The following is a 25,111-nucleotide window of genomic DNA, read 5'->3' as shown; positions in this document are numbered from 1 at the left end:
GCTGTACGCCATTGGCGGCAGTCGTTATCGCAGCTGGGGTCACTCGGGGGCCGCGACCTGGTCTCAGGCTGCGTCAAGTCCATCCCCACCATCAGGGGCCCTGGTGAAGGGTAGCCTGGGGCTTAGACTCCGCGCCCTGAGGGACTACGGTCTGTGGGTAGTGGCTATCGTCAGTCGCAGCGTGACCGTACCATAGGCCTGCCTGCCCGTTCCAGCGTTCCTGCCCTGACAGCTGCTTCATTTTTCTGTTATCAGCATGAATCACCTTTAAGAAGTTTTCCTGACACCAAGAGAAAAATGGTGACAGGAAAGGGATCTCCAGCTAATTGACAGCCTTAGCCCTGTGTGCTGTGTGAAGGTGGGGGGTGTCTCTTCCTTCCAATCCGCTTTCAGCTCTCAGAGTGTAACTTTACCTCTCATCTCCCTTTTTTCTGAACTCTCAGATAAGCCGATAAATTCAGTACTTTGAAGTAGAGAAAAGAAGATTGCAGATAGACAGATACAACATAAAGTATGTAGGAGAATTTGTTTCATCCCTGTGTATTACTTGAGGATAGTCCCTTCACTGTATGTATGGATTTACAATACAACCACTTTAAGTCAGGCGCAGACAGTTTGTGGCTAAAGGAGCCATATTTATATATTTATTACAGGTACTTATATAGTGCCGTCAATTTATGCAGCGCTTTACATATATATATTGTACATTCACATCAGTCCCTAACCCTCAAGGGGCTTACAATCTAAGGTCCCTAACTCACATTCATACATACACATACTAGGGACAATTTAGACATGATCCAATTAACCTACCAGCATGTCTTTGGAGTGTGGGAGGAAACCGGAGTACCCGTAGGAAACCCACACAGGCACAGGGAGAACATGCAAACACATCAGTCCCTAACCCTCAAGGGGCTTACAATCTAAGGTCCCTAACTCACATTCATACATACACACACTAGGGACAATTTAGACATGATCCAGTTAACCTACCAGCATGTCTTTGGAGTGTAGAAGGAAACCGGAGTACCCGGAGGAAACCCACGCAGGCACAGGGAAAACATGCAAACTCCAGGCAGGTGGCGCCGTGCTTGGGATTCGAACCAATGACCCTAGTACTGCCAGGCAGAAGTGCTAACCATTTAGCCACTGTGCTGCCCATATGGATAGACATTTGAAAAAGTTTTGTCCATTTGTTCTTTTCTATACATAAAAAATGTTAAGAGCAAATTAAGGTGTCAGCAAACCCCAAATTCTTTATGCATTGGCTCTAAAATGAATTTATCTGATTGTGTGCTCAACATATATATAATATGTGCCTAATTAGTAAATACTTGGTTGATACTACCAGTCTTTAAGATTTCCTTATTAATAGTGGCAACACTGTTACAGATGACCATCCATCTTCTGCGTTGCCTCCCTCTCTGCCCATGTTCCAGTTGCCCTCTGTGAGATAGCCATGAACTTTCTCTTTTCTCCCCAATTATCCTCACCAAATGACCCTATTCATGGGCTTGCAGGGCACTTCCAACTGGGTGATTGACTGCAGCTTCTTCTTCCCAACTCCCCCCCCCCCCCCCAAGAAAATGAAGTGTGTTATGTGGGACGACTACCTGCAGAGAAGGAACCACTGTCACTCACCCTACTAGAACTGTTCCACAAGCTGATAATGAGGGTCATGTGGGGCGATTCACCAGCAGAGTGATTGACAGCAGATCCTGAAGTCATGTTTGCAGGTATTGTCACAGGTTTCCTCTTAATCACACAGTGATTTGTGTTGTAGCTGGGCTAAAACAAGTGATCACAAGGTACAGTAGCCCCCAAAAAGGTGATTCACATTTATTTTATAAAGAGAATTAAAGACCGTTTAAATGGTAATTTTCTTTTCATATGGCCCAACTGGTTAACATGAGTTTACATATCCTTTAAATGACAAGAATGATATCTGTTAGACATGGTTGTAAAAAAAAAAAACCTTTTTAGGAGAGGCAGCAAACGTGCTATTGCAGATTATCTAGCTAAAAAGATCTTGTTTGTGGAGCCATTTTGGCTTTCAGTAGGCGTCAGTATTATAATTCATTATATTCAGTTTTGCTGAAGCAGTGCATTACTTATTTATTGTGTCCAATTGTTAATTGATTTCTCTTAATTGCCATCCCATTTCCTCATCTGCAGCTGTGTTGGGGCAAGTCTGTGCTCATAATTGCAGTACGTTAATTACTCAATGGTTTAGCAAAATCTGTAAAGGCATTCATTTTCCGATTGGAGGTTGATAGCTAACATTCCAGTGCAGAATTTTGCTTATGCTCCCAAAAAAACAGATTCTTTTATTTACAGTTATTTACAGTTACTGTTCATTTTAACAATCTACAGGCAAATAGATAACAATTTAAGGTCGATTCACACCAGCAGCCGAGCTGTTTGCACGGATAGATAATTCATATTACATAGCTAATCTTGACTTAAGTTTAGATAGAGCTAAAATAAATAAATATGTCTAAATGTCCAAACGCAAGACGAATGAATACTCAACCGTTGCCACTCTAAAAAGTGTAATTTTGACATTTACTTGGCAAATGTCTATGGCCCTTAAAAATAAAAAGAAGGTCTTAGTATGGTCAGTGGTCCAAGGACGACTTGGTGAACATCATCATGTTGTATACGCCCTCTGACGGCTTGTATGTGGCAGAGCAGCCTCTCACTGCCGTTGAATGACTTTCATGTGAAGTGGTCATGGAATATTAGTCAGTCCCTTTCTATATGATGGTGGTGGGAGTCACAATGGTGGAGATTATTATTTTTATTGGCGTTTATATTCTGTAGTTGGAAGCTTTTCTCACATACAGTGCTGTAAAAGAATCTATGAACATTTTGCAATTTTATTAATTCTCAGGCACACTAGGACTATAAAGGACTTGTGCAGCTACTGTATATATTTAATAAAAAGCACAACCACTATGTTTTCTGGTATTGTTTGTTTTTGAGGTTAGCAGCTGCTTTATTCCTGACTTTATATAATTACATGATATAAATGCAGGGTTAAATAATTTAGCTTGCTGTGTTGGAGATGAATAGTTCTTTTCTGTAACGCAGTGGTTGCTAAAGTGATACTAAACCCAGGACCCTGCATTCACTATATCTGATCTCCCACAGTACACACAACATGGAAATTCAATTATGTTAGTAATTATAAACTGCTAAATCCCTTTTCTCATCAGCAGTTAGAGCAGTCTTGTGACTTCTATCTGTGTCCAGCTGAGCACATGTTAAAGCTTGTAGGAGAATGCAGGACCCCTGACCTCTGTCTGAACAGCGCTGATTGGCCCTGTGCTGATCACATGCACTCTCCCAAGAAAAAACAAAGCTTTTCTACCAATACACACAAAACTGAGCATGTGCAGAGTAACTCCACACGATATGTCATATCAGGAGATAAGAGGGAGACCCTGGAAGAAGGGGAGGATCAGAGAAATCAGGACCAAACAGCATTTTTACACAATGCAGAGGATTAACCCCTTAGGTTCCACAGTGAGTGTAATAAGCATGCTTTACGGCATATACAGACTGATTTTACTGTTGTGGAAAACAGTTTAACCACTGGGCCATAGCCCAATATCGGGCTGTAGCTTGCCTCCTGCCAGACCCTGGTTTCCTGTCTCCTCTTGCCAGCTATACTTTAGTATTGGAGCAGATGGGGGCCAAAGCTCCTGGAGTTGGGGTGGAGATGTGGTGGCCCTCCTGACCAACTCTGGGTGCCTGACAGTTCCAGCAAACACATACATATCAGGCTCCACCTTCCCTACTAGTTCCAAGTAGTAGCTAAAATTTTGACCCCATTCTGGGGGCCAGAGGGCGCGTAAAGCAGAATGGATGTCATGAAGGATTTTGGTGTATGTATTGCTGATGACTGTCTCTGCAAGCCCAAGTCTGTGACACTGCAGTGGAACCCCAGTTACAGGCAGGAGTCTCACCTGGAGCTGGAGGGGGGAGAGAAGCTTGTTGATCAACACAGAGCTTAGCTAAAAATACACAGAATCCTTCTGTGGCCACCAGATTCAGGTGAACTACAGCTTACATGGTAGGCTGGCAGAGAAAAGTGCAATCGACTGTCTGGTTATTGTGTGCATGCGTGCATGTGTTTGTGGCTCTGGGGGATGACCAGCTTGGAGTATACACTTACTATCACATATTCCTCCTGGGACTTTATTATCTATTGCTGGAGCTGCACACTACTCTCATCATAAAAACGTTTTGCTCTTCTTTCATTGATAACCTGTTTAAAATTGCAAGTTTGTATCCATTCTGATTAGTGTGTGCATTCGTGTGATGAGTCACTGTGCACAAATATCTGCTCCAGGGACTTAACATTGCATTAAAAATGAGAGAACTGGAGTTATAACTAGAAGGAATCAATCAGATTTCAAGGTTTTTATTAATTAAACAAGAATTTGATCAATCAGACTTTTATGCAGAGACTTTTCTCAAGTCATTCTGACCAATCAAGAACGTTTACTAAATATTAACTATCCAATAGCTAATCAATTGTATCGTGTCAAGACCATCTTTAGGGACAAAGAAAAGGGTAGTTTATGACAGGAAACAATGAAAACTTTACTGTACAGAAGTGTTGGGTGTATTATCAGCCAATCTATAATTCTTCAGATTTTGATAAATTGTGCTCAAAGACTAACCTTTCTAGGCCCTTTTTACACCTGGCCATACTAGTTTGAATTGTACACGCGGTACTAACATTACCTATTGGCTGTGCTATAAAAAGTAAATGTGAATAATTACAGTGTGCCAGATAATTTTTAGGCTAATCTTTGGCCATCCAATGCTTGTTTGCTTCAAGTGGGTTTTTCATTCCCATACAAGACTATGGGGATGCAAAACCTGCTTGAAGCAGATCAGATGAAGGTCAGAAGGAGGAAAAATGCAGCGATCAATGAATTCTGAATGAACTTAAAAGCATGCATCGGTCAATTAATTCTGAATCTTTTGGAAGCATGCATTGCTCAATGAATTCTGAATTTTTTTGGAAGCATGGACCGACCATTGAATTCTGAATGATCTTAGAAGCATGCACTGATCAATGCATTGTGATCTTAGAAGCACACACCAGTCAATGAATTGGGAATGATCTTAAAAGCATGCATCGGTCAATGAATTCTGAATGATTTTAGAAGCATACACCGGACAGTGAATTCTGAATGATCTTAGAGGCATGCTTGGATAAATGAATTCTGAATGATCTTAGAAGCATGCACCAGTCAATAAATTCTGAATGATCTTCGAGACATGCATGGGTCAATGAATTCTGAATGATTTTAGAGGCATGCGTCAGCCAATGGATTCTGAATAGACTTCGAGGCATGCATCAGTCAGTGCAATTTGAATGATCTTAGAAGGATGCATCGGTAAATGAATTCTGAATGATCATAGAAGGCTGCATCTGTCAATTAATTTTGAATGATCTTAGAAGCATGTATCGGTCAATGAATTCTGAATTCTTTTAAAAACATGCATTGGTTAATGAATTCCAAATGATCTTAGAAGGACGCATTGGTCAATGGATTCTAAATGATTTTAGAGGCCTGCATCGTGAATGAAAGCAATGCTAAAGGTTCTTTTTTTTCTGTAAAATAGCAAACATGTCTATACTTACCTGCTCTGTGTAGTGGTTTTGCACAGAGCAGCCTGGATCCTCCTCTTCTTGGGTCTCTCCTGGCTCCTTTCTGTTGGGTGCCCCGATACCAGGCAGCTTGCTATGGGGGCACCCGCTGCTCCATGTGTCCATTCACACACAGAGCCGTGGCTTGGCTCCGCCTCCTCTCTCCCCTCATTGGCTGAGTAGCTGTGATTGATAGCAGTGGGAGTCAATGGCTCCCGCTTGCTGTCTCAGCCAATGAGGAGGCAGAGACCCGGGGCAGCCGAAGCTGTCATGCACATCACTGGATCTCGATGGGGCTCAAGTAAGTATTGAGGGGGCTGGGGGCATAGAATGCAGGAAGGTAAAAAACCTTCAAGCTTTACAACCACTTGAATTCTGAACTATCTTCAGTGGCATCTCAAAATGATGCCATTGATACAAACTCTGGTGATTGGCAAATAGTTAAAAAAAACACTACCTATTTACCACTACACATTGAAGGTTGAGTTGGATTCTTTGTGAAAATAAAAGTGCTTAATGGTTTTAGCTGTGTTAGTCCTTACTACACTGTGTCTCATTCTGCCGGGTCCCTATTTCTTTACCATCTATGTTGTGTAAAGTGTTGGCGTCACTACCCCGCTCCCTGTACAGTGAGAAATTAGCAGTTGGGCAGTAATCTAATTTAATTGAAACTAATTACACTACCTGACCTCATACATTAAAAGCATATCTTGAAAGTCACTTTTCAGGGCCTTTTGTTCAGTAAAAAATATTTTTAGCCTTGCCAATTCCTTAATGAACCATTCACCTTGTGTATCTCCCTTCCTCCCCAGTAGATAGTTTTACATTGGCATCACTTTCTTGTCCCTAAGCTTTTCAATGTGCATTGTACAAAATCAATGGAAAAACAGTAGATGGGGGTTTAGAGTGCTATTCCCAGAGGGCCCCCTGCTGCTAATATCAATATCAGAAACCAAGTATCTTCCAAGTTCCATATCAATATAAAATTAGCTGGTCTCTTTCCAGAAGGGATTGTGTGCTGCTGTGAAGCAGAAACCTGAACCTTTCCTTCCTTCCTTCCTAGTATTTTGTCTTTTGGATCATTATAAGTCCCTGGCCAGAAGCCTTTTCTTAACCTTCATGTATTTTTATGACATTATTTATGGAATAGAGAAAAAAAGGGGAATAATATTAGTACACAGCAATAGACAAGTTTAGCAATAGGGAACAGCAGGGTTTGACTTCCAACATGGCTAAAGAGCTCCAATCACAGCAGCAAAACCTTTTTTTTCCCCGAAATTATAATAGTTTCTTCCTGTCTGTCAAATGATTTATTTTTCTCTGCAGCCATTCTTTTGTTCAGCCTGTGTTCTCAATGATTGATGGTTGCTTCCCCCCAATTCCGATGCTGCCCATGCACTTGTCATTTTTTAGTCAATTGCAACCATAGTCAAAAAAATGACCAATTTATCAAGAACCTATTAACAGTTCAGGTTATTTTATAGTTTGGATAGAAATGGGTGCTATGTTCCATTGGTCTGTTCAGTCATTTTTGTATGGTGAAACTGATTGAAAGTGATTGAAATTGAAACTACCTGTTCGTATGGCAAGCAGAATGCAGAATGAGAGCTCAGAGTTTTCTGGCTGCATGTATATTCCAGGTTAGTGACTTACTAGGTAGTAATGTCCAGAGCCATCACCTTTAAAGGGAATGTATATTTAGTTTGTACATTCTCTATTTTTTTATTATGACCAGGGCTTAAAAAAATTGTCAGGTTAATTTAAAATATTGCATATTAATATTGTAATCTAAAAGGTGGTGCTGTTTTCTCAGTTTCTCATTTCCGGTTATTTTAGTTTTCAAGCTCCCATTGACAGAACTATAGAATTACTGAAAGGAGCACCAGGCCAAAAACAGATACGAGTCCAGGATAGTGTTTATTGTTGGTAAATGGGTCATAAAAACAGCCAGTTGATCCTTTTCTACCCTTCTTTCTCTGCATAACAGCATGATAGGGCAGAAACAGATAAACTGGCTGCTTTTATTACCTATTTATCAACAATTAAATTTATCTTGGTCTCTTTCATCTGTTTTTTGTCTGGTCCTCCTTTCTGTAGTTCTTTGGTTTGAGCCACTGACTAGGTGCCTTGCTGTGCGGAGCTGCATAACCAGGGCTGTTAAGCCTGTTTGAAGTTTTCCTTTAACTGACTGCTCAAGCAAGTTTGAATGTTCCCGGTACCTCTTTAAATATGTTGTTCTGGAGTTTACAGAACTGTAAAAAAGACTCAGAAGATAGTTTAGATTGGATAAACTGAGCCAAAAAGCAGTCAGTATCTTCTGTGCTGTCCCCTCAGCTTACTCATAGTGCTCTGGCAATCCTTTGTCATGTATTACTGTTTAAAAGAAAGATTATTGCTATATATTGGTATATTACTTTGTTGTATATGAAATGTTTATTTGTAAACCAGTGTGTGTGTGTGTGCATGTATGTATATGTGTGTGTGTGTATGTATGTATGTTTATGTATGTGTGTGTTTTTATAACGTTCTCCGCTGCTTTTCCAGACCCTTTCACATCTGTCACATGTGCTCAGGGTGAATCTGTTCTCATCTCTGAAAAGAACAGGGTGCCAGTGGTGGACCTGCCAATTCTGGTTTTCAGTGGCAAATGCCAATCGAGCTCTATGGTGCTGGGCAGTGAGCACAGGGCCCACTAGATGATGTCGGGCCCTCAGGCCACCTTCATGAAGTCTGTTTCTGATCTTTTGGTCAGAGACCTTCATACCAGTGGCGTGCTGGAGGTCATTTTGTAGGGCTCTGGCAGTGCTCATCCTGTTCTTCCTTGCACAAAGGAACAGATACCGGTCCTGCTTATGGGTTTAGGACCTTCTACAGCCCTGTCCAGCTCTCCTACAGTAACTGCCTGTCTCCTGGAATCTCCTCCATGCTCTTAAGACTGTGCTGGGAGACGCAGCAAACCTTCTGGTAATGGCATGTATTGATGTACCATCCTGGAGGAGTTGGACTGCCTGTACAACCTCTGTAGGGTCCAGGTATCGCCTCATGCTACCAGTAGTGGCACTGACCCTAGCCAAATGCAAAACTAGTGAAAAACTGTCAGAAAAGATGAGTAGGGAAAAAATGTCAGTGTCCTCCACCTGTAAAACCATTCCTGTTTTTTTTTTTTTTTGTTTTTTTTTTTGGGGGGGGGGGGGGGTGGCATTTGTTGTCCATCTAGTGTACCTGTTATGAACCAAAGCAGCTGAAACTGATTAATCCCCTCTGCTACTTAACTGACCAGATCAATATCCCAGGTGTTGAATTGACTTGATGCTATATTCTGATTGAAAAGTATTCCTTTAAATTTTTTTGAGCAATGTGTGTGTGTGTGTGTGTGTGTGTATGTATGTGTATATATACACACACAGCAGGGGTCAGCAAGCCAGCGATTGCGATCTACCTGTTGACTGCGGGCAGCCGACAGATAGATCGTGAACGCGGCCTGCATTGCTGGTCCCCCCTAGTCCTAGCAACTAATCATCAGTTAACATGAAATGCTAACTCCAGCAGTTCCCACTCCCACCCTTCACCCAGTACTGTGATACTGCCCGCTTTCTGCTGTACAGCTGTAGGGTAGGAGAATGCTACCCACACACTCTGTGTGTGTGTGGATAGGAGAGGCAGAGGACACTGCTATGGGGAAAGAAGTGGGGCAGTGGACACTACAATTGGGGGGGAGGGGAATGTGAAGGGGGGCAGAGGAGACTGCTACAGCCAGATATTTCACATTTTGACTCATCAGTACAGAGCACCTGCTGCCATTTTTCTGCACCCCAGTTCCTATGTTTACGTGCATTGTTGAGTCGCTTAGCCTCATTTCCAGAGGTATGGCTTTTTGGCCGCAGTTATTCCATGAAGACCATCTCTGGCAAGACTTCTCCGGACAGTAGGTGGGTGTAGCTATTTTCTACTGGTTTCTGCCAGTTCTGTGCTAACGGCACTGCTGCACTTCTTCCGAGGTTGAATGGAAGTAAACCATGATGTGTCTTTCATCTGCTGCATTGTTTCCTTGGCTGACTACTGCGTCTATGGCCCCCAGCGTTGCCCATTTTTTTTGTGCTTATTCAAAAGAGCTTGAACAGCACACCTTAAAATCCCAGCCTGCTTCAAAATCTTTGCCTGGGAAAGACCTTGCTGATGCAGTATAAGTACCATGTGTCTTGTTGCTGTGTCTTAGCGTGGAGTATGACCTGTAACATGAATCTTTCTTCCACAACTTCACCGCAGTAGAGGAGTTTAGCCGTTTCTCACCCAATTTTAAGCCACCTACACCGCTATTTCTGTTTTAGTTATTGGCTTTGTTTCACACTACATATGAAAGTGATGATTGTTAGCACCTGTTTGGTATAATTGGGTAATCAAGTAATGCCCGTAGCGTAAATGACAGGAGAAAAGTAGCGCAGGGCAGGCATGACTAGGCCTAGAGTGGGTAAGGAAGGCTAGAAAGGGTTAAGTCAGTGCAGGGGGTTTGAAAATGTATAGGTGGGAGCTGGTTGGTAGAGGGAGAACGTGGGTGGTCTCCTTGGCACCTTTGGGTGGGGTGGTCTGGGTGGGGGGCGGTCATTCGGAAGCTGGACGTTGGTGAGTGAGCTTCAGTGAGCTCCCCTCACACCCTACCCACGCCAGCATCATTAGGGCCTTTTCCCTGGGACAGTGGGCTGTTATGGATGGTCTGGTGGCCCAGCTGCGTGAGGCGGCAGTCTCACGAGGAATAGACTGGTTGCAGAGCCGGGTCTCTGCCTTTTTGCAGGACCCGGGCTTGTCCCTTGACCCGGGCTTATCGCAGGGCCCGGGCTTACTGCCGGAGGAAGAGGGGCGGGAGCGCCCACGTGCTCGGAGGTCTCGGCCTCCGGAGCGCTTCAGCCCGGACTCCCCACCCCCCAGAGCTCAGCGCCGCATCAGGAGCCCCACACGGGACCCTCCGGCCCCGCAGGCAAGGCAAGGCAAGCCGTCAAGAGGAGGTCGACAGATCGGAGGGCGAGCTGTCTGAACCCGATGCGGGGGTGACAGCTGGCTGCTCTGCAGCGATGGAGTCGGGAAGCGCGGCTGATGGGACATCTCCTGGGCAGCCTTGTGAGTTCCCTATTTTATTCTCTTCTGCGCTTCGGGACCTGTTGGGGGGAGGCGGGGGCGCGGCCTCGGCTGAGAGGGATGTGGGCGTTCCCGCGTCAGGTTTAGGGGGGGTCTCGGCGATTTGATGTTCGGCCTGAGGGATTTGTTGCGGCGTTTTGAGCAGGGTGAGGGTAGGGCCCCTGGACCTGCTTCGGCGTGGCTTCCGCCGCCGGGTGTCGGGGTCCTAGAGCAGGAGGGAGGGGACAGGCGGAGCTCGGGGGTTTCTCCCCCTCCTGGTTCTGCGCCAGGGGCGGTTACAGCGGAAACAGGTGCTCTGGTTTCCGGGGTTATAGATGGGGGTGCTGGGGTCTCCGGGACGGTAGGCGTGGCGGACTTGGCCAAGGGTGAGGTATATGTCTGTTTTGAGGGCCCTTTGGGTGCGCACTTGCCGTCGGAGGTTCGGGAGCGGATTTGGAGAGGGGAGTATGTGGACATTTTCACGCTCTTGCCTTTGGAGCGTTTTCCGTTAGATGGGTCGCGGGTTGACGAGGGTAGGCGTGAGGACGCTGAGAAGCGGCGTTTTCGTTTTATCCCGCGGACATTTGCGAATTGGATGCAGGCATTTGCGATCATGGCCAGTGTCATTGGGGAGAAGACTCCTGAGCATTGCTCAGCTCTCTTTTGTTACCTGGATGCCATTAGCGAGGCTAACAGGGTTTACGGTGGGACTGCATGGCTTCGATACGACGAGCAGTTTCGGCAGAGGCGGGCTGTTCGCCCTTCATTGCGTTGGGACCATAAGGACATTGGCCTTTGGATGCGCCTCATGACTCCCGTGCGGGCTCCCGGTTCGTTTTTTTAGGGTGGGGTCGGTGGTTCATTCTCCCCAGGACAATCGGCCTCAAAGCGTAGGGGTGTATGTTGGCAGTTCCAAGAGGGCGCGTGTCGTTTCGGGGGGTCCTGCCGTTTTAAACACGAGTGTTCAGGTTGCGGCGGCTCCCATCCTTTGTCGCGCTGTTTCAAGCGGGCTAGAGGCCTGCCCGGAGAGCATGCGAGTAAGAGGGACAACTCCGGTGAAAGTGGAAAGGATGCGGCCTTTCCTAAATAGATATCCGGATCGAGCAGCCGCCGGGTTGCTGTTGGCGGGGTTTTCGGAGGGTTTTCGTATTCCGTGTAGTTTGACTTCGATCCCCCCTTTAGCTCGTAACTTACGGTCGGCGGTGCAGCATGCTGAGGTGGTTTCGGCGAAGTTGCGTAAGGAAGTGGGGCTGGGACGTATGGGCGGGCCGTTTTTCTTGCGCTCCGTTTTCAGATCTGGTGGTTTCACCCTTGGGGGTGGTGCCCAAGAAGGAGCCGAATTCGTTCAGGTTGATTCATCACCTGTCTTTCCCCAAAGGGGGGTCGGTTAATGACGCCATCGATCCGCAGTCCTGTTCGGTGTCTTACACATCGTTTGATGCGGCAGTTTTCTGGGTTCGTCGTTATGGGCGCGGTTCGCTTATGGCGAAGTCAGATGTTGAGTCCGCATTTCGCTTGTTGCCGGTACATCCGGATAGTTTTCGTTTTCTGGGGTGCCATTGGCAGGGCTCGTTTTACGTTGACAAGTGCCTTCCCATGGGGTGTTCGATTTCTTGCGCTTTGTTTGAGCGGTTCAGTTCGTTCTTGGAGTGGGTGGTGCGGGATGTCTCCGGGATAAATTTGGTCATCCATTATTTGGATGATTTTCTTTGCGTGGGTCTGCCCGCTTCCAGGGTTTGCACGGTTTTGTTGGCTACGTTGCAACACGTTGCTGACCGTTTCGGGATTCCATTGGCTTTGGACAAGACTGAGGGCCCGGCTTCAGTGATGACTTTTCTGGGCATCGTTTTGGATTCGGATGCCATGGAGTGCCGGCTGCCAGGGGACAAATTGTTAGCCCTACAAGGGGAAATTTGTGGGGTGCTGGGCAAGCGGAAAATTCAGCTACAGGCCTTGCAGTCGTTGCTGGGTAAGCTGAACTTTGCTTGTCGTATCCTGCCGATGGGGCTAGTATTTTGCCGACGGCTGGCGGCGGCGACGGCGGGTATTATTTCCCCGTTGCATTTCATTCGTTTAACTAGGGAACATCGGGAGGACTTGAGGATTTGGCATACCTTTTTGGATGACTTTAATGGACGGGCGCTGTGGATGTCGGGACCAGTCAGTAATTTTGACTTAGAATTGTTCACGGATGCAGCGGCTTCCGGGGGATATGGGGCCTTTTTTAAGGGGCGGTGGAGTGCGGCTCCGTGGCCTTCTTCTTGGGCTGCGGCGGGTTTCCTTAGTAACCTGGTGCTGTTGGAACTTTTTCCGGTGGTATTGGCGGTTGAGGTTTGGGGTGAACATTTTACGAATCAGAAGGTTCGTTTTCATTGCGACAACTTGGGGGTGGTCCAGGTCATCAACCGGGTCTCGGCTTCCTCGCAACCAGTGGTTGGCTTGCTTCGCCATTTAGTGTTGCGTTGCCTGCAGCTGAACGTTTTTCTCCATGCTGTGCATCTCCCTGGGGTTGATAACATCTTGGCTGACGCTTTGTCTCGTTTTCAGTGGGACAAATTCCGAGTGTTGGCGCCGGCGGCGGAGCAACACGGGGTTCCTTGTCCCGACTGGCTGTGGGAGATTGCCTTGGGGTCATTGCAGGTTGGATCCGGAGGTTGGTGAGTGAGGCGACATGGTCGGCATACTCAAAGGTCTGGCGAGAGTGGCGGGATTTGTTACAACAGATCGAGATAGATCCGTGGGGCCCGGAGGTAGGGGTGGCGGTTTTGTATTATTTGGCAAGGAACTTGGAACGGGGGGTGTCCGCTGCTGCGGTGGATAGGCGGTTGCCTGGCTTGGCCTTCCTCTTTAAGCTTCAAGGGTGTCGGGACTTCACGAAGGAATTTTGGGTGCGACAGGCTCTTCGGGGTTACCGTAGGGCTTGTCGCAGTAGGGATTCTCGTCGTCCGGTGTCCTTCGAGTTGTTAGGATTGTTGTTTGAGCATCTGCGCTGTGTTTGCTTTTCAGACTTTGAGGTGTGTTTATTTCGGGCGGCCTTTGCAGTGGCTTTCTTTGGGGCATTGCGTATTGGGGAGCTTGTCAGTCCGTCCAAATCCGTTCTTGGGGGTTTGTTGGGGGATGATGTCAGGGTCTCTGGTGATTGGGTGGAGGTGTTCGTCCATCGGTCCAAGACGGACCAATTGGGTCGTGGTGCGCGGGTAAAGTTTTTTGCCCTTCCTACATCCTTAGTGTGCCCGGTGCGGGCGGTTCGTGATTTTTTGTCCCGTCGTCCGGTGGGGAGTGGCTCTTTTTTCATGCATGAGGATGGGTCCCCGTTGACTCGTTTTCAATTTGTGTCGGTTTTTCGACGCTGTTTGAAGGTTGTGGGTTTGGATGCATCTTTGTATGCTTCTCACTCATTTCGGATTGGGGCGGCTACTGAGGCTGCCCGGTGGGGTTTGTCAGATGCGGTGGTAAAACGTATTGGTAGATGGGATTCCCAGAGGTTTCGCTTGTACATTCGTCCGCATCTGTTGGGTTGATTAAGGTTGGATCCCGGGTTGGTGTCCCTGGGTTGGGGGGAGTTTGTTCTGTCTCTGTGCCGTTTTTTTTTGTTCTGGTGGTAGTTCTTGCTCTTTTATTTCAGATGGAGCGGTGCGCCTGGTGTGGATCCTGGGGCACTCCTACGTTTTTTGGGGGGCCAGGCGAGCGGATGTGAGGCCTAATGGGCGACAGTTGGGATTGCCTAGACAGGAGGCTTGCGTGCGATGGATTGGTGTGCCGGGGATGTTGTGGGGTCGTGTGGTGCCTGAAGTTCGGCGTTTTTCTAGTCTGGATAGGCCACCGGATGTTCTGGTGTTGCATGCGGGGGGTAATGATCTGGGAATTCGGTCCATGCGGGAGTTGGTGAGGGACGTAAAGATGGACTTTCTGCTATTGCGGAGGGATTATCCGGACATGGTGTTGGTATGGTCGGATATGGTGGCCCGCGCCTCTTGGCGTTTGGCGCGGTCGGTGGAGCGGCTTAATAAAGCGCGGATAAAGGTCAACAAGGAGGTGGGGTGCTTTTTTATTCGGAATGGGGGGTTGGTGGTCCGGCATTTGGAGTTGGAGGTGGATACCTGGCGGTATTTGCGGAATGATGGGGTACATCTTAACGCAATTGGGACGGATTTGTGGTCTCTGGGTTTACAGGATGGTGTGCAGAGAGCAGTCCGTTTGTGGTGGGGCACGCATGGGTAAGGGCTTACCCAGCGTGTTGTGGCGGTTTGTTGGTCTTTGGAGGCGGGTATTATCTGGAAGGTACAGAGAATGGTGTGGGACCCATCGGTGGTATGGTGTGCCCGGGGAACATTCCAGTTAACCAAGGTTTAACTGGAATGTGGTGGTGCTGCACTGCGGACGGTAAGGTTGTCTCCGAGCTGGGTGGTTGCGGCTGGAGGCCTGTTGGTATATGGGGTCCGCAGGTGCATTTCGGATAATTTTGTGGATGGGGCCTTCGAAGACCAACAACAAATTGGTATGTTTTCTGTATAAGGAATTGGTTTGGTGTTTAAAATTGTGTGGTTAATAATAAAAGGCCACGTTGGCCATTTACTCCAAATCGGTGTCATGTTTTTATTTAAATAAGAGTTATAGGTAAGGGGATCTGGATGAACCGATCTCTGGTGCACTAGTCATGCACTTGACTCTAAGCCTGCAAAATTCCTGAATTTCTGCAAGTGTGCAAATTTACAAATAGATACTGGTTTGAAGCCAAGGGGTAGTCACACTAAGCCTGGGCTCACACTGATGCGGTGCGGAATTCGCAGCGTTTCCTGTGAGAATTCCACACCGCATCAGAGTCGCACCCCATACATTTGAACCACTGTGGGTGTGTATGTTAAGTTAACACTCTGAAAGCGGTCCGCAAAACGCGTTGCGATGTGAAGAATCAGATCAGATAGGTGTGAATATCCATGCAATCCGATTCTAGCACAGACCAAAAAAAGGGTCCTGCACCTCTTTGATGCGGGTGCGGTGTGCGATTAGAACCATACAAAATGTATGGCTCCAATCGCACCGCACACAAATCGCATGTGATTTGCACAGGAATGTGGTGTGATTCCTGTGCAAATCACATGTGATATACCGCACCACATATATGTGAACCCTGGCTAAATATTGATTTTATTTAAAAAAAAATTCTATTCGCAATTTGTAAATTCGATCAAAATAAACAATTAAAATGTATATATTTTTGAATGCACTCTTACTTTACAGCTTTTCTTCACCCCTGCCTAAAATGTTTGCAGAGTACTGTATACATATTTCCCTTTTAAATTTTATGTTCATTGTTTTTGTAAAAATTAGAATATACTTTTTTTTAAAATGCAGATCAGAGTTGAACATAGGCACTAAGAAAGGCGGAAAGAAACGGTGAAGTGAAATTTACATAATTGTGGAGCACAACTTAGAAAGCAGAGCTTGCTTATGTAATGTGCAAATATTACTGAAACCATGTAAACACACACACACACACACGCTGTGTGTGATTATACAGTGGTTAGACGAAAAAATTTGAAACACTACACAATTTCCACGTATTAAAGTGACAACCTGTTTCGCGTTGAAAGTGGACAAAACATTATTTTGCTTCCGCTGTGTGATGAGACACCTAGCTAACGGGTTGGAAGCCTCACTTTTGTCATTCACTGCATGCGCTGCTAGTAATACGGAGTCATGTCAGAGCTTACTAAGCTTCAAAGAGGGCACATTTTTGGTGCTGGCTTAGCTGGTACCTCTGTGACTAAAGTTACCAATTTATTTATCAAAGAATATATGGAATATACAGTTTTGAGGAAAAGGTACGATAATCATAAGCATGGTTCGACATGGTCAACTGACTGAAAGAAACAAAATGACATTGGGCAGGATTGTGACCTGGAATGAAAAAAACAACTGCTGCGAAAGTGACTGCAGAGCTCAATCTCAGTCTTCATGGGTCACAATCCTGCCCTATGTCCTTTTTTGTCTTTCACAGTCAGTTGACCATGACAACTGCACTTATGCCTATCAGACGGTGTTTTCCTGGAAACTGTAAATGCCGTCATCATTTTTGATACTATACCTTGCTGTAAAGGTTGTGCATTCTGGACACATGGATAGCCGTGTGTATATCAGCCATTTTGTTCACACCACAAGTCACCTATGCCATTTTGTCATGAGAAGGCATAGCGCAGTGACCTTCTCCTCCCACCCCACCCACCACGTTCCTTCAGTTTATACAATAGACATACTGTTAACTGATGCCAGAACCTTCTTATCAGACCAGGGCAAATACAGGCCTCTCATGCCTATTAGCTGAATCAACACCCCAGTGTGGGAAACCCTAATAAAACTGTCTCTCTCACAAGCTTGAGCAATCCAGAGAACTAAAGCCCCTTTTAGACGGGGCGGATTCGTCAACGTGATCCACCTGCTCAGCGGGAGATCTCTCTGCTGATCTCCACTCAGCAGGTGGATGACAGGTCTCTGTTGCATTATTGACTCTGTGTAACACCCTTTTTCTGTAAATCTTTTATTTGCACCATTTTGACCTTTTTTCATCACTAAACCCTATTTTGAAAAGTGTTGAAATTGTCTATAAAGCGTTTAATGCAAACTCAAAGAATCCCTGTCTCTTGAAGAGTGCTACTGTAGTATAAATCTCTGAACATGCCTGTCTGTGGTGACAGCGAGTTTTATAGATGTTTACTCTAAAATCATAGTTGTTATTGCTAAGATTGTGAGTTTTCTCCTCGGTAAAAAGGGGATACTGGCAGTTTAAAGGGCTAATTGCTTAATTAACTTAACCCAGTGACAATCGCTCTCAGGCTACTGACAACTAGATTGTGGTCCTGCAAGCTGGAAGATCTTTGTGCAGGGTGCAGTGTGAGGTTGGCCAGTCCTCTGTCTCGAATTGAACGAGGCAGGGGTCGGGCACCGTGTTCGTCACACTCACGACACGGCAAATAAATTGGCAACTTCAGCCACAGAGGCACCAGCTAAGCAGGCACCAACAATTTGCCCTCTTTAAAGGTCAGTAAGCTCTGACACGACTCCTTATTACTAGCAGTGAGGCTTCCCATCTGTTAGCTAGGTGTCTCATCACATAGCGGAAGCAAAATACTGTTAAATCACTTCTACTTTCAACACAAAATATGATGTAACTTTAACACCTGCAAATCATGTAGTGTTTCCATTTTTTTTGTCTAACCCCTGAGTATGTATGTATGTGTGTGTATATGTATGTGTGTATATGTATGTGTGTGTGTGTGTGTATATATATATATATATATATATATATATATATATATATGACTGCCTAGGCCACTCCATGGCCTTAATGTGCTTCCACTCCTTTGTTGCCTTGGCTGTATATTTTGGGTGATTGTCATGTTGTAAGACCCATCCATGACCTGTCTTCAGTGTTCTGGCTGAGGGAAGAAGGTTCTCATCCAAGATTTTACAATACATGGCCCTGTCCATTGTCCCCTCAATGTGGGCATGTTGGGCTGTACCTTTTAGCAGAGAAACAGCTCCAAAGCATAATGTTTCCATCTCCGTGCTTGACTGTAGAGATGGTGCTCTTAGGGTCATAGTCAGCAGTTTTCTTCCTCCAAACACGGTGAGTCGCGTTAATGCCAAAGAGCTCAATTTTGGTCACATCTGACCACTGACCACAGCACTTTCACCCAATCCTTCTCTGAATCATTTAGATGTTCATTGGCAAACAGATGGGCCTGTACATGTGCCTTCTTAAGCAGGGACCTTGCAGGCACTGCAGGATTTCAGTCCATGGCAGCATATTGTGTTACCAATGGTTTTCTTGGTGACTGTGGTCCCAATTGCCTTGAGATTGTTCACAAGCTTCTCCCATGTAGTTCTGGACTGATCCCTCACTTTTCTCATGATTAGCCTTACCCCATGGGGCAAAATCTTGCATGGAGCTCCATACCGAGGGTGATTGGTTATTTTCTATATCTTCTGTTTGCAAATAATCATTCAAACAGTTGTCTCCTTCTCACCAAGCTTCTTGCTGATGGTCTTGTAGCCTATTCCAACCTTGTGCAGGTCTACAATCTTGTCCTTGATGTCGTTTGACAGCTCTTTGGTCTTTCTCATGGTGGTGAGGTTTGAATGGAAGAAAGAGATATTGTGGACAGGTGGCTTTTATACACATAACGAGTTGTCGTTAGGAGCATATTCTTTTGACAGGACTAATCTGTGTACCACATGAGCACATAGCCAGTCTGTGGGAGCCAGAATGTTTGTTGGTTGGTAGGGGATCAAATAATTATTTTACTCACTGAACTGAACCTCAATATTTTATTGATATTATATGTGTGTTTATATACATACACACACAGACTGCATAGACTGAAAATTGGTTTCTAAAAACATTAAAAGCCCAACTCCAGCTCTCTGCCTTCACCCCCCTTGCAGGTGCCGTAGAACAATCTGATCAAGGATAACCACCCACTCACCAACACTAGCTGTTCACATTTACACATCCGTCTGTCTATGTTTCTTGTCTGTCAATCAAATTGTCTAATCATTTATTTATCTATCAACTATATCCTTCTCCTGAGGCTGGGGTGATACAGTTGATCTGTAGTAATACATGTAATGTGTGTTGGTGCACTGCAGAGCCATTCATTATTAATGGCACTTCAAAGCACCTAACCAGTTTACTATGGCGCAGAGTAAGACATTGCTGTGGGTTGTGATGACGTACGTTACAAAAAAATAGGGCAGTCATCCTTTTTTGGTGCATTTTTCAGCTTGTTAACTTACCGCAACAGTGTGAATCTAGGCTTGAAGTTTGCCATATACTGTTGTAGATCCTGTTTGAATCTGGTAGATAAACTCAGGCAGGGGCAATTTCCCTGAAAATAGAAGAAGCCTTGCTCACCGACTAGGGGTGACCTTCATTACCTTTGATAGGACACACTAGTGTTTGGCTTTTTTCTGTGGTACACACGGCTTCATCTACAAACTGATCTTTAAGCCAGGCTACAGATTGATCTTTTTGCCTTCTTTAAACCTTTGTGACTTTTTCTTTATTGAAGACCATTTTTCAAAGTAATAACAAAGAATAACTTTGTTCTGAGATCCCCTGGTGTTTGAATGTCAGGATGATCTAAACAGCCTCTCTATAATCTCTTGTCAGATGGAAGTTTTAGTGGACATTAACAGGTAGAAAGGAAAACAAGGCATGAAATGTTAGGGCTGGTTGCCCATGAGGGCATTAGAGTTGATTGGCCTAGTTTAGAACAATACTATCTCTGTGTCTTAAAGGATAACTTCACCCTTTGCTAAAAAATAACAAATGCACATTTTTTTGCAGGTTAAACATTGCTGTTTATTATTTTTTGTTGTTGGGGCCTGTAAACCATTGTACCAGCAATCAGCAGATCGCTGATGCCATGCAGGTCTCTTGCAGAACTTTCAGTATATCTGCTTGTCTGTACGGGATGTAAGGGTAAGCAGATATACTGACAGGAAAAATGAAGGAACTAAAAGCCGAAAGTTTCTCATTCACAGAGGACTGTGGGTGAGTGACGCAACAGGATGGGCAACCCCCTGCACGGCCGTGTTGTTTTTTTTTAAATTTTGACAAGTAGCTGGAGGAGAAGATCCCCTGCTAGCTGTCAAAGTGGAGGAGCATGGGGCGGGTCTATTCATAACATATTACACTCTGAATATGGGTGTAACATGTTATAAAAAGTGCAAGAGCAATGATTGTTTGGGAAAGTTAAAGCTAGAAGTTTTCTCCTGAAAATGTTTTTAAATCTGAAAAATAAATGCTTATGTGGGCCTGCAACATGGAATAAGAAGCAATACAATTGGTTTGTTCAGTAATTATGAAATACTGTTTAATGCCTTTGGTTTGTATGGTGACTATGTACTACTGTTCTGACTATGCATAGCACTGAATGAGTCCCTTTTATTTTCTGCAAAGCTCGGTTCACCAAAAGCTAAATTTAAATTTTTGGTAGATGCTGCAGAGTTAAACCACCTGGGAGCCTCTTCTATACACCTAAGAGACTCTCAGTGATATCTCTACCTTTGATGTCTGCACATTTATGATCATTGTGAACTCTCCTTGCTGGATTTTTCATTTATTTTATATTCTGGAAAATGCTGAATATTTAAGCTAGGCACATACACATCCTTTTTTTCCAGTTTACCCAACTTTTTGTTTTTGAATCTATATTTGATTAACACTTCTTTTTACCCTTTAAAAAAGATTTATCTAAACATCTAAAACAAGTTTCATAAACAGTGTCTACACCTATCGAAAACAATCCACAATATTACAAGCTATGCAGTTACTCCCTTTTAATGAAGTAAAAGTAAATTAAAAAATGCCTGGAAATGTGTCCAATTGTTTATGAATATGGTTAGCTTAGAATGTGTGTGGTTATCTTTGGTTGCAGCATGCGTATGCCCTCCCTGGTTTAAAACAAAATCTTATTTTTTTTTTCTGTGCACAAGAATATCTAATCCTATATATTTTTGTAGGAGGGTTTGGCTAATCCTGGCACTTGAATTCTGCACCCAATATTTTAGGCTCCCTTGTTGTACCTGGGTTGGTCACCAATTGTTATAGACTCCTTTGATGTACCTGGGTTGGAAACCAAGTATTATAAGTCCCCTTTTGGTACTTGGGCTGGACACCAAGTGTTATAGATTATTTTGTTGTACCTCTGTGTGACACCAAGTATTATAGGCCCCCTTGTTGTGCCTGGGTTGGACATCAGGTATTCTTGGTCCCTTTTTTATACCTTGATTGGTCGCAAAGTATTCTAGTCTCCTTGTACCTGGGTTGGACACCAAATATTAGAGGTTCCTTTGTTGTACCTGGGTTTGACACAAAGTACTATAGGCCCGCTTGTTGTACTTGGGTTGTATACCAATTATTACAGGCTCCCTTGTTGTACCTGGGTTGGATACAAAGTATTTGGGCTCTCTTGCTGTACCTGGTTTGGGCACCAATTAATATAGGCTCTCTTGTTGTACTTATGTTGGACACTAAAAATTATAGGCCCCCTTGGGTTGAACACCAATTGTTATAGACTTCCTTGTTTTATGTGGGTTGGACATTTTTATAGGCCCCTTGTTGTAGCTGGGTTGTGCACCAAATAATATGGGTCCACTTGTTGTACCTTGGTTAGACACAATATTATAGTCCCCCTTGTTGTACCTGGGTTGAACACCAGTTGTTTTAGGCTCCCTTGTTGTACTTGGGTTGGACATCAAGTACTCTAGCCCCCCTTGTTGTACTGTGTGTTGATACCTAAATTATATTTTTATTTCTTTTTGTGCCGGGCAAAGCTGCTGCTTATGATGCCTTCCATGTTTTGGTTCATCTCAAACGATTCTCTGAAGGTGTGGGGATTGCTGAGGACAAATGTGGTTTCTCAGGAATATGAATGAGTATAAACAGTTTGTAGACATGTGTAAGTAGGGCACATATCAGAATTACCAAATCACATTACCATTTTGAGACAAAGTATTTTTGCCTTGTCACCATTAACAAGTGCTTTTCATCCATTCCCAGCCTAGGCCAGGCAATATCACATGTTCTCCACCTATCAATCATTATTGCAGCATCTTTTTTTTTTTTTAATTAACATATATATAGATAGTTATAAACGATATGCAAAGCAAGGTGGTCAGTTCATTAGGGCACATTTTTAGGACTATAATTTTATATTTTTCAGTGTAGATAGAGTGGCTGTATTCATTTTCTTTTTTTTAGGCTTTTCCCCCCTTATTTTCACTGGTAATTAGTGATGTGCTCAGGTGTGTTTTGAATTCTAGTCCAGCTGTCACCTGTACTTGGCCAGTCATCTGTGACCAGAGCATTCCCTGCACCACAGTCGCAAGTATACAATGGCCTTGTATGCATGTGGCTGCGGGGCGGGGAATGCCTCTTTTACTTATAGTTGGCACAATGACAGCCTCCTGGAGGACTTGCTCAAGTGAGTTCAGACTATTACCTACGTTTTTTTTTGTTTTTTTTTCTTTGAGGAAACCATTGCTGTCACGCGGGCTGGAGTTCAAACATGTATACATTTGTTCATCTACTTTACATGGTGTATTGTTGGGACTTTGCACAATAAAGAGTTCATTGTGCTTTCTTTTAAGTTCACATTTCTGGCAAGAACTGCTATTTTCTGTACTTGCTGAAAATGTTCTACTTGAAACACAAAATCTAATACAGCTACCCCTTCTAAAGGACTGTTAGGCTGCAATATAATACATTCATGTTTTTGAGTTTAGATACACTTTAGAAGACTGTGGTTTTGAGATTTGTGTGCCTGGCTTAAGTTTAAATATGTGATTTTATGTTTTTAGGAGAAAATAAAAAGCACTCTTGAAAAGGTAATATTATTGTGACATTTCTTTGAACATATCCTTCTTCTGTCGAGCTCAATTATTTTCTCAATGTGTTTTTCGCAGCGACGACTTGGGGATGCAGCGAAGAAGGCCATCGGCAAACTTACAACGAGGACAGTCAGGAAAGGAGATAAGGTGAGAGTCACATGCATGTGATCAGAATGTCTTATCCAGTTCTCTTGAACAGATTGTGAGAGTAATCACTGGAACATGCAGATTTGGAATACATTGTTTTGAAAGCAAGTGATTACTGTTCTCTGTACAACTGTTTGTATGACCAGGATGACAACATGGAGTCCTCCTTACTCAAAGGTGTTCACAATAGCATCCAATCAGATTGCTTGGCTTAATGCATTCTTGATGCTGTTGTTGTGTCTCTTAGCATCGGAGGTTTCCTGATTACCAAATTTTCACTAACCAAATTCTGACAAACGAGTAGCAAGGGAGGAAGTTCTTAATATCCTGGCAGCGTTCAATCTAAATCAGTGATGGTGACCCACAATAAATGCTTAGTGGCCTCTTGCTCAGGCTAACACGGTCTGATGAATTGGATGCCACTGACTAGTCAGGGTGCAGGCTGGGGAAAGGTTCGTCCAGACCCAAAGCATGCTGTAGAAATAAGAAGAGAAAGCCCGGCCGTTGTACATTTCTCCCGGCCCAAGTGGTTAGCAGGTAAAAGCAGCCTCAGCTCAATTCATCCAAGCAGTACCTCCATGATTAAGCCCCGGGTGCAGGACAAAATATGTTGGAGCCATGGCTTGGATGAATCTAGGGCTGCAACTAATGATTATTTTCATAATCGATTAGGTGGCTGATTATTATTTTGATCGATTAATGGGATAAAAACATCAAAAAAGTTTGGTGTATAATTTAGTTATGTAAAGTGTAAAAGACAATTTATTCTTGAAAATCTATATGCAGTGGTAAATAAAAAATAACCAGCTATATGGTTGGGGAAAAAACTATCTAAGGATAACAGACATACAAGATGTATATACTATTAGAGGTCAAAACTGGCACATATCATCAAACTCCGAGATCAAAATTTGTATTCAAAGAAAAAAAAACTAATTAAAAAAAACCTAAAACACTGTTTTGCAGATTTTCATACTGGATTGTAATATAATATTATGAATGACAGACTCCCATGTCATAAGCAGGTGGCTTGATACAAGCTACCTGCGCCTGTTGTCTCTTAAGCTGGCCATACACGAACACATTTTTTGTTCAAAATTTTTAATTTGAAGAATATTCCTTTGATTTTCTAATTATCCACTTTCGTTTTTGATCACATAGTCAGGAAAATTCGAAGAAGCAGAACAGAAAACTTTTCTCGATCAAACAAACTTTTGGACAGTGTATGTGGTTTTCATTAAGAATTTAAATTCATTTTAAAATTGAATGGTAATGGCAAGTAAAATGTTCGAATGACCTTAATCCATTAATCGAATGTACAAAGAATTTTCATATAAATATTGTGCAAATATGACCAGCATAGGACATTGTCATATTTGTGCAAATATGGATTGCCATCATAAGACGTTTAGTCATGATGGGGTTAAAAAAAACAAAATGAGCCCTTTATAGTACAAAAACAGCAAATAATTACTTCTATAAAAAATTCATCTATACTGTTAAGAAGTGAAAGTAAAAAAAATACAAATTTTACACGCACACAAATCGCACCACACTTGTTCAGGTACCATTCATTTCCAATGGCACCTAAAACATGGTGCGATTCTACCATGATTATTGCACTATAAATCATGCTGCAATCATGAAAAGCTCCTGTTCCTTTTTGGGTGACAAGCTTCTTGCGAAGCGGTGTGTCACAATTTTTCGTGCAACAATCATGGCAGAATAGCACCCGCATTTAGGTGCCATCGAAAATGGCTGCAATTTGTCAGTTTTACAGAACGTTTT

The 25,111-nt window shown here is 43.9% G+C and overlaps 1 protein-coding gene across 6 annotated transcripts in view; it reads left to right on the top strand.

Moving 5' to 3' along the window:
* Nucleotides 1-25,111, top strand: part of RNF130 (ring finger protein 130) — a 465,054-nt gene that overhangs the window by 269,755 nt on the left and 170,188 nt on the right. For all 6 annotated transcript variants that reach the window (XM_089670239.1, XM_089670240.1, XM_089670241.1 and 3 more), the window contains exon 4: nucleotides 23,252-23,323. In XM_089670239.1, the coding sequence (XP_089526365.1) occupies nucleotides 23,252-23,323 (72 nt within the window). The remainder of the gene's footprint in view (nucleotides 1-23,251; nucleotides 23,324-25,111) is intronic.

Source organism: Staurois parvus, unplaced genomic scaffold, assembly GCF_062004578.1.
Source record: "Staurois parvus isolate SC_StPar_1 unplaced genomic scaffold, SC_StPar_1.0 ptg000088l, whole genome shotgun sequence".
Classification (NCBI taxonomy): domain Eukaryota; kingdom Metazoa; phylum Chordata; class Amphibia; order Anura; family Ranidae; genus Staurois; species Staurois parvus.
The sequence above is the reverse complement of the archived record's forward strand: the minus strand, read 5'-3'. Positions and strand labels throughout refer to the sequence as shown.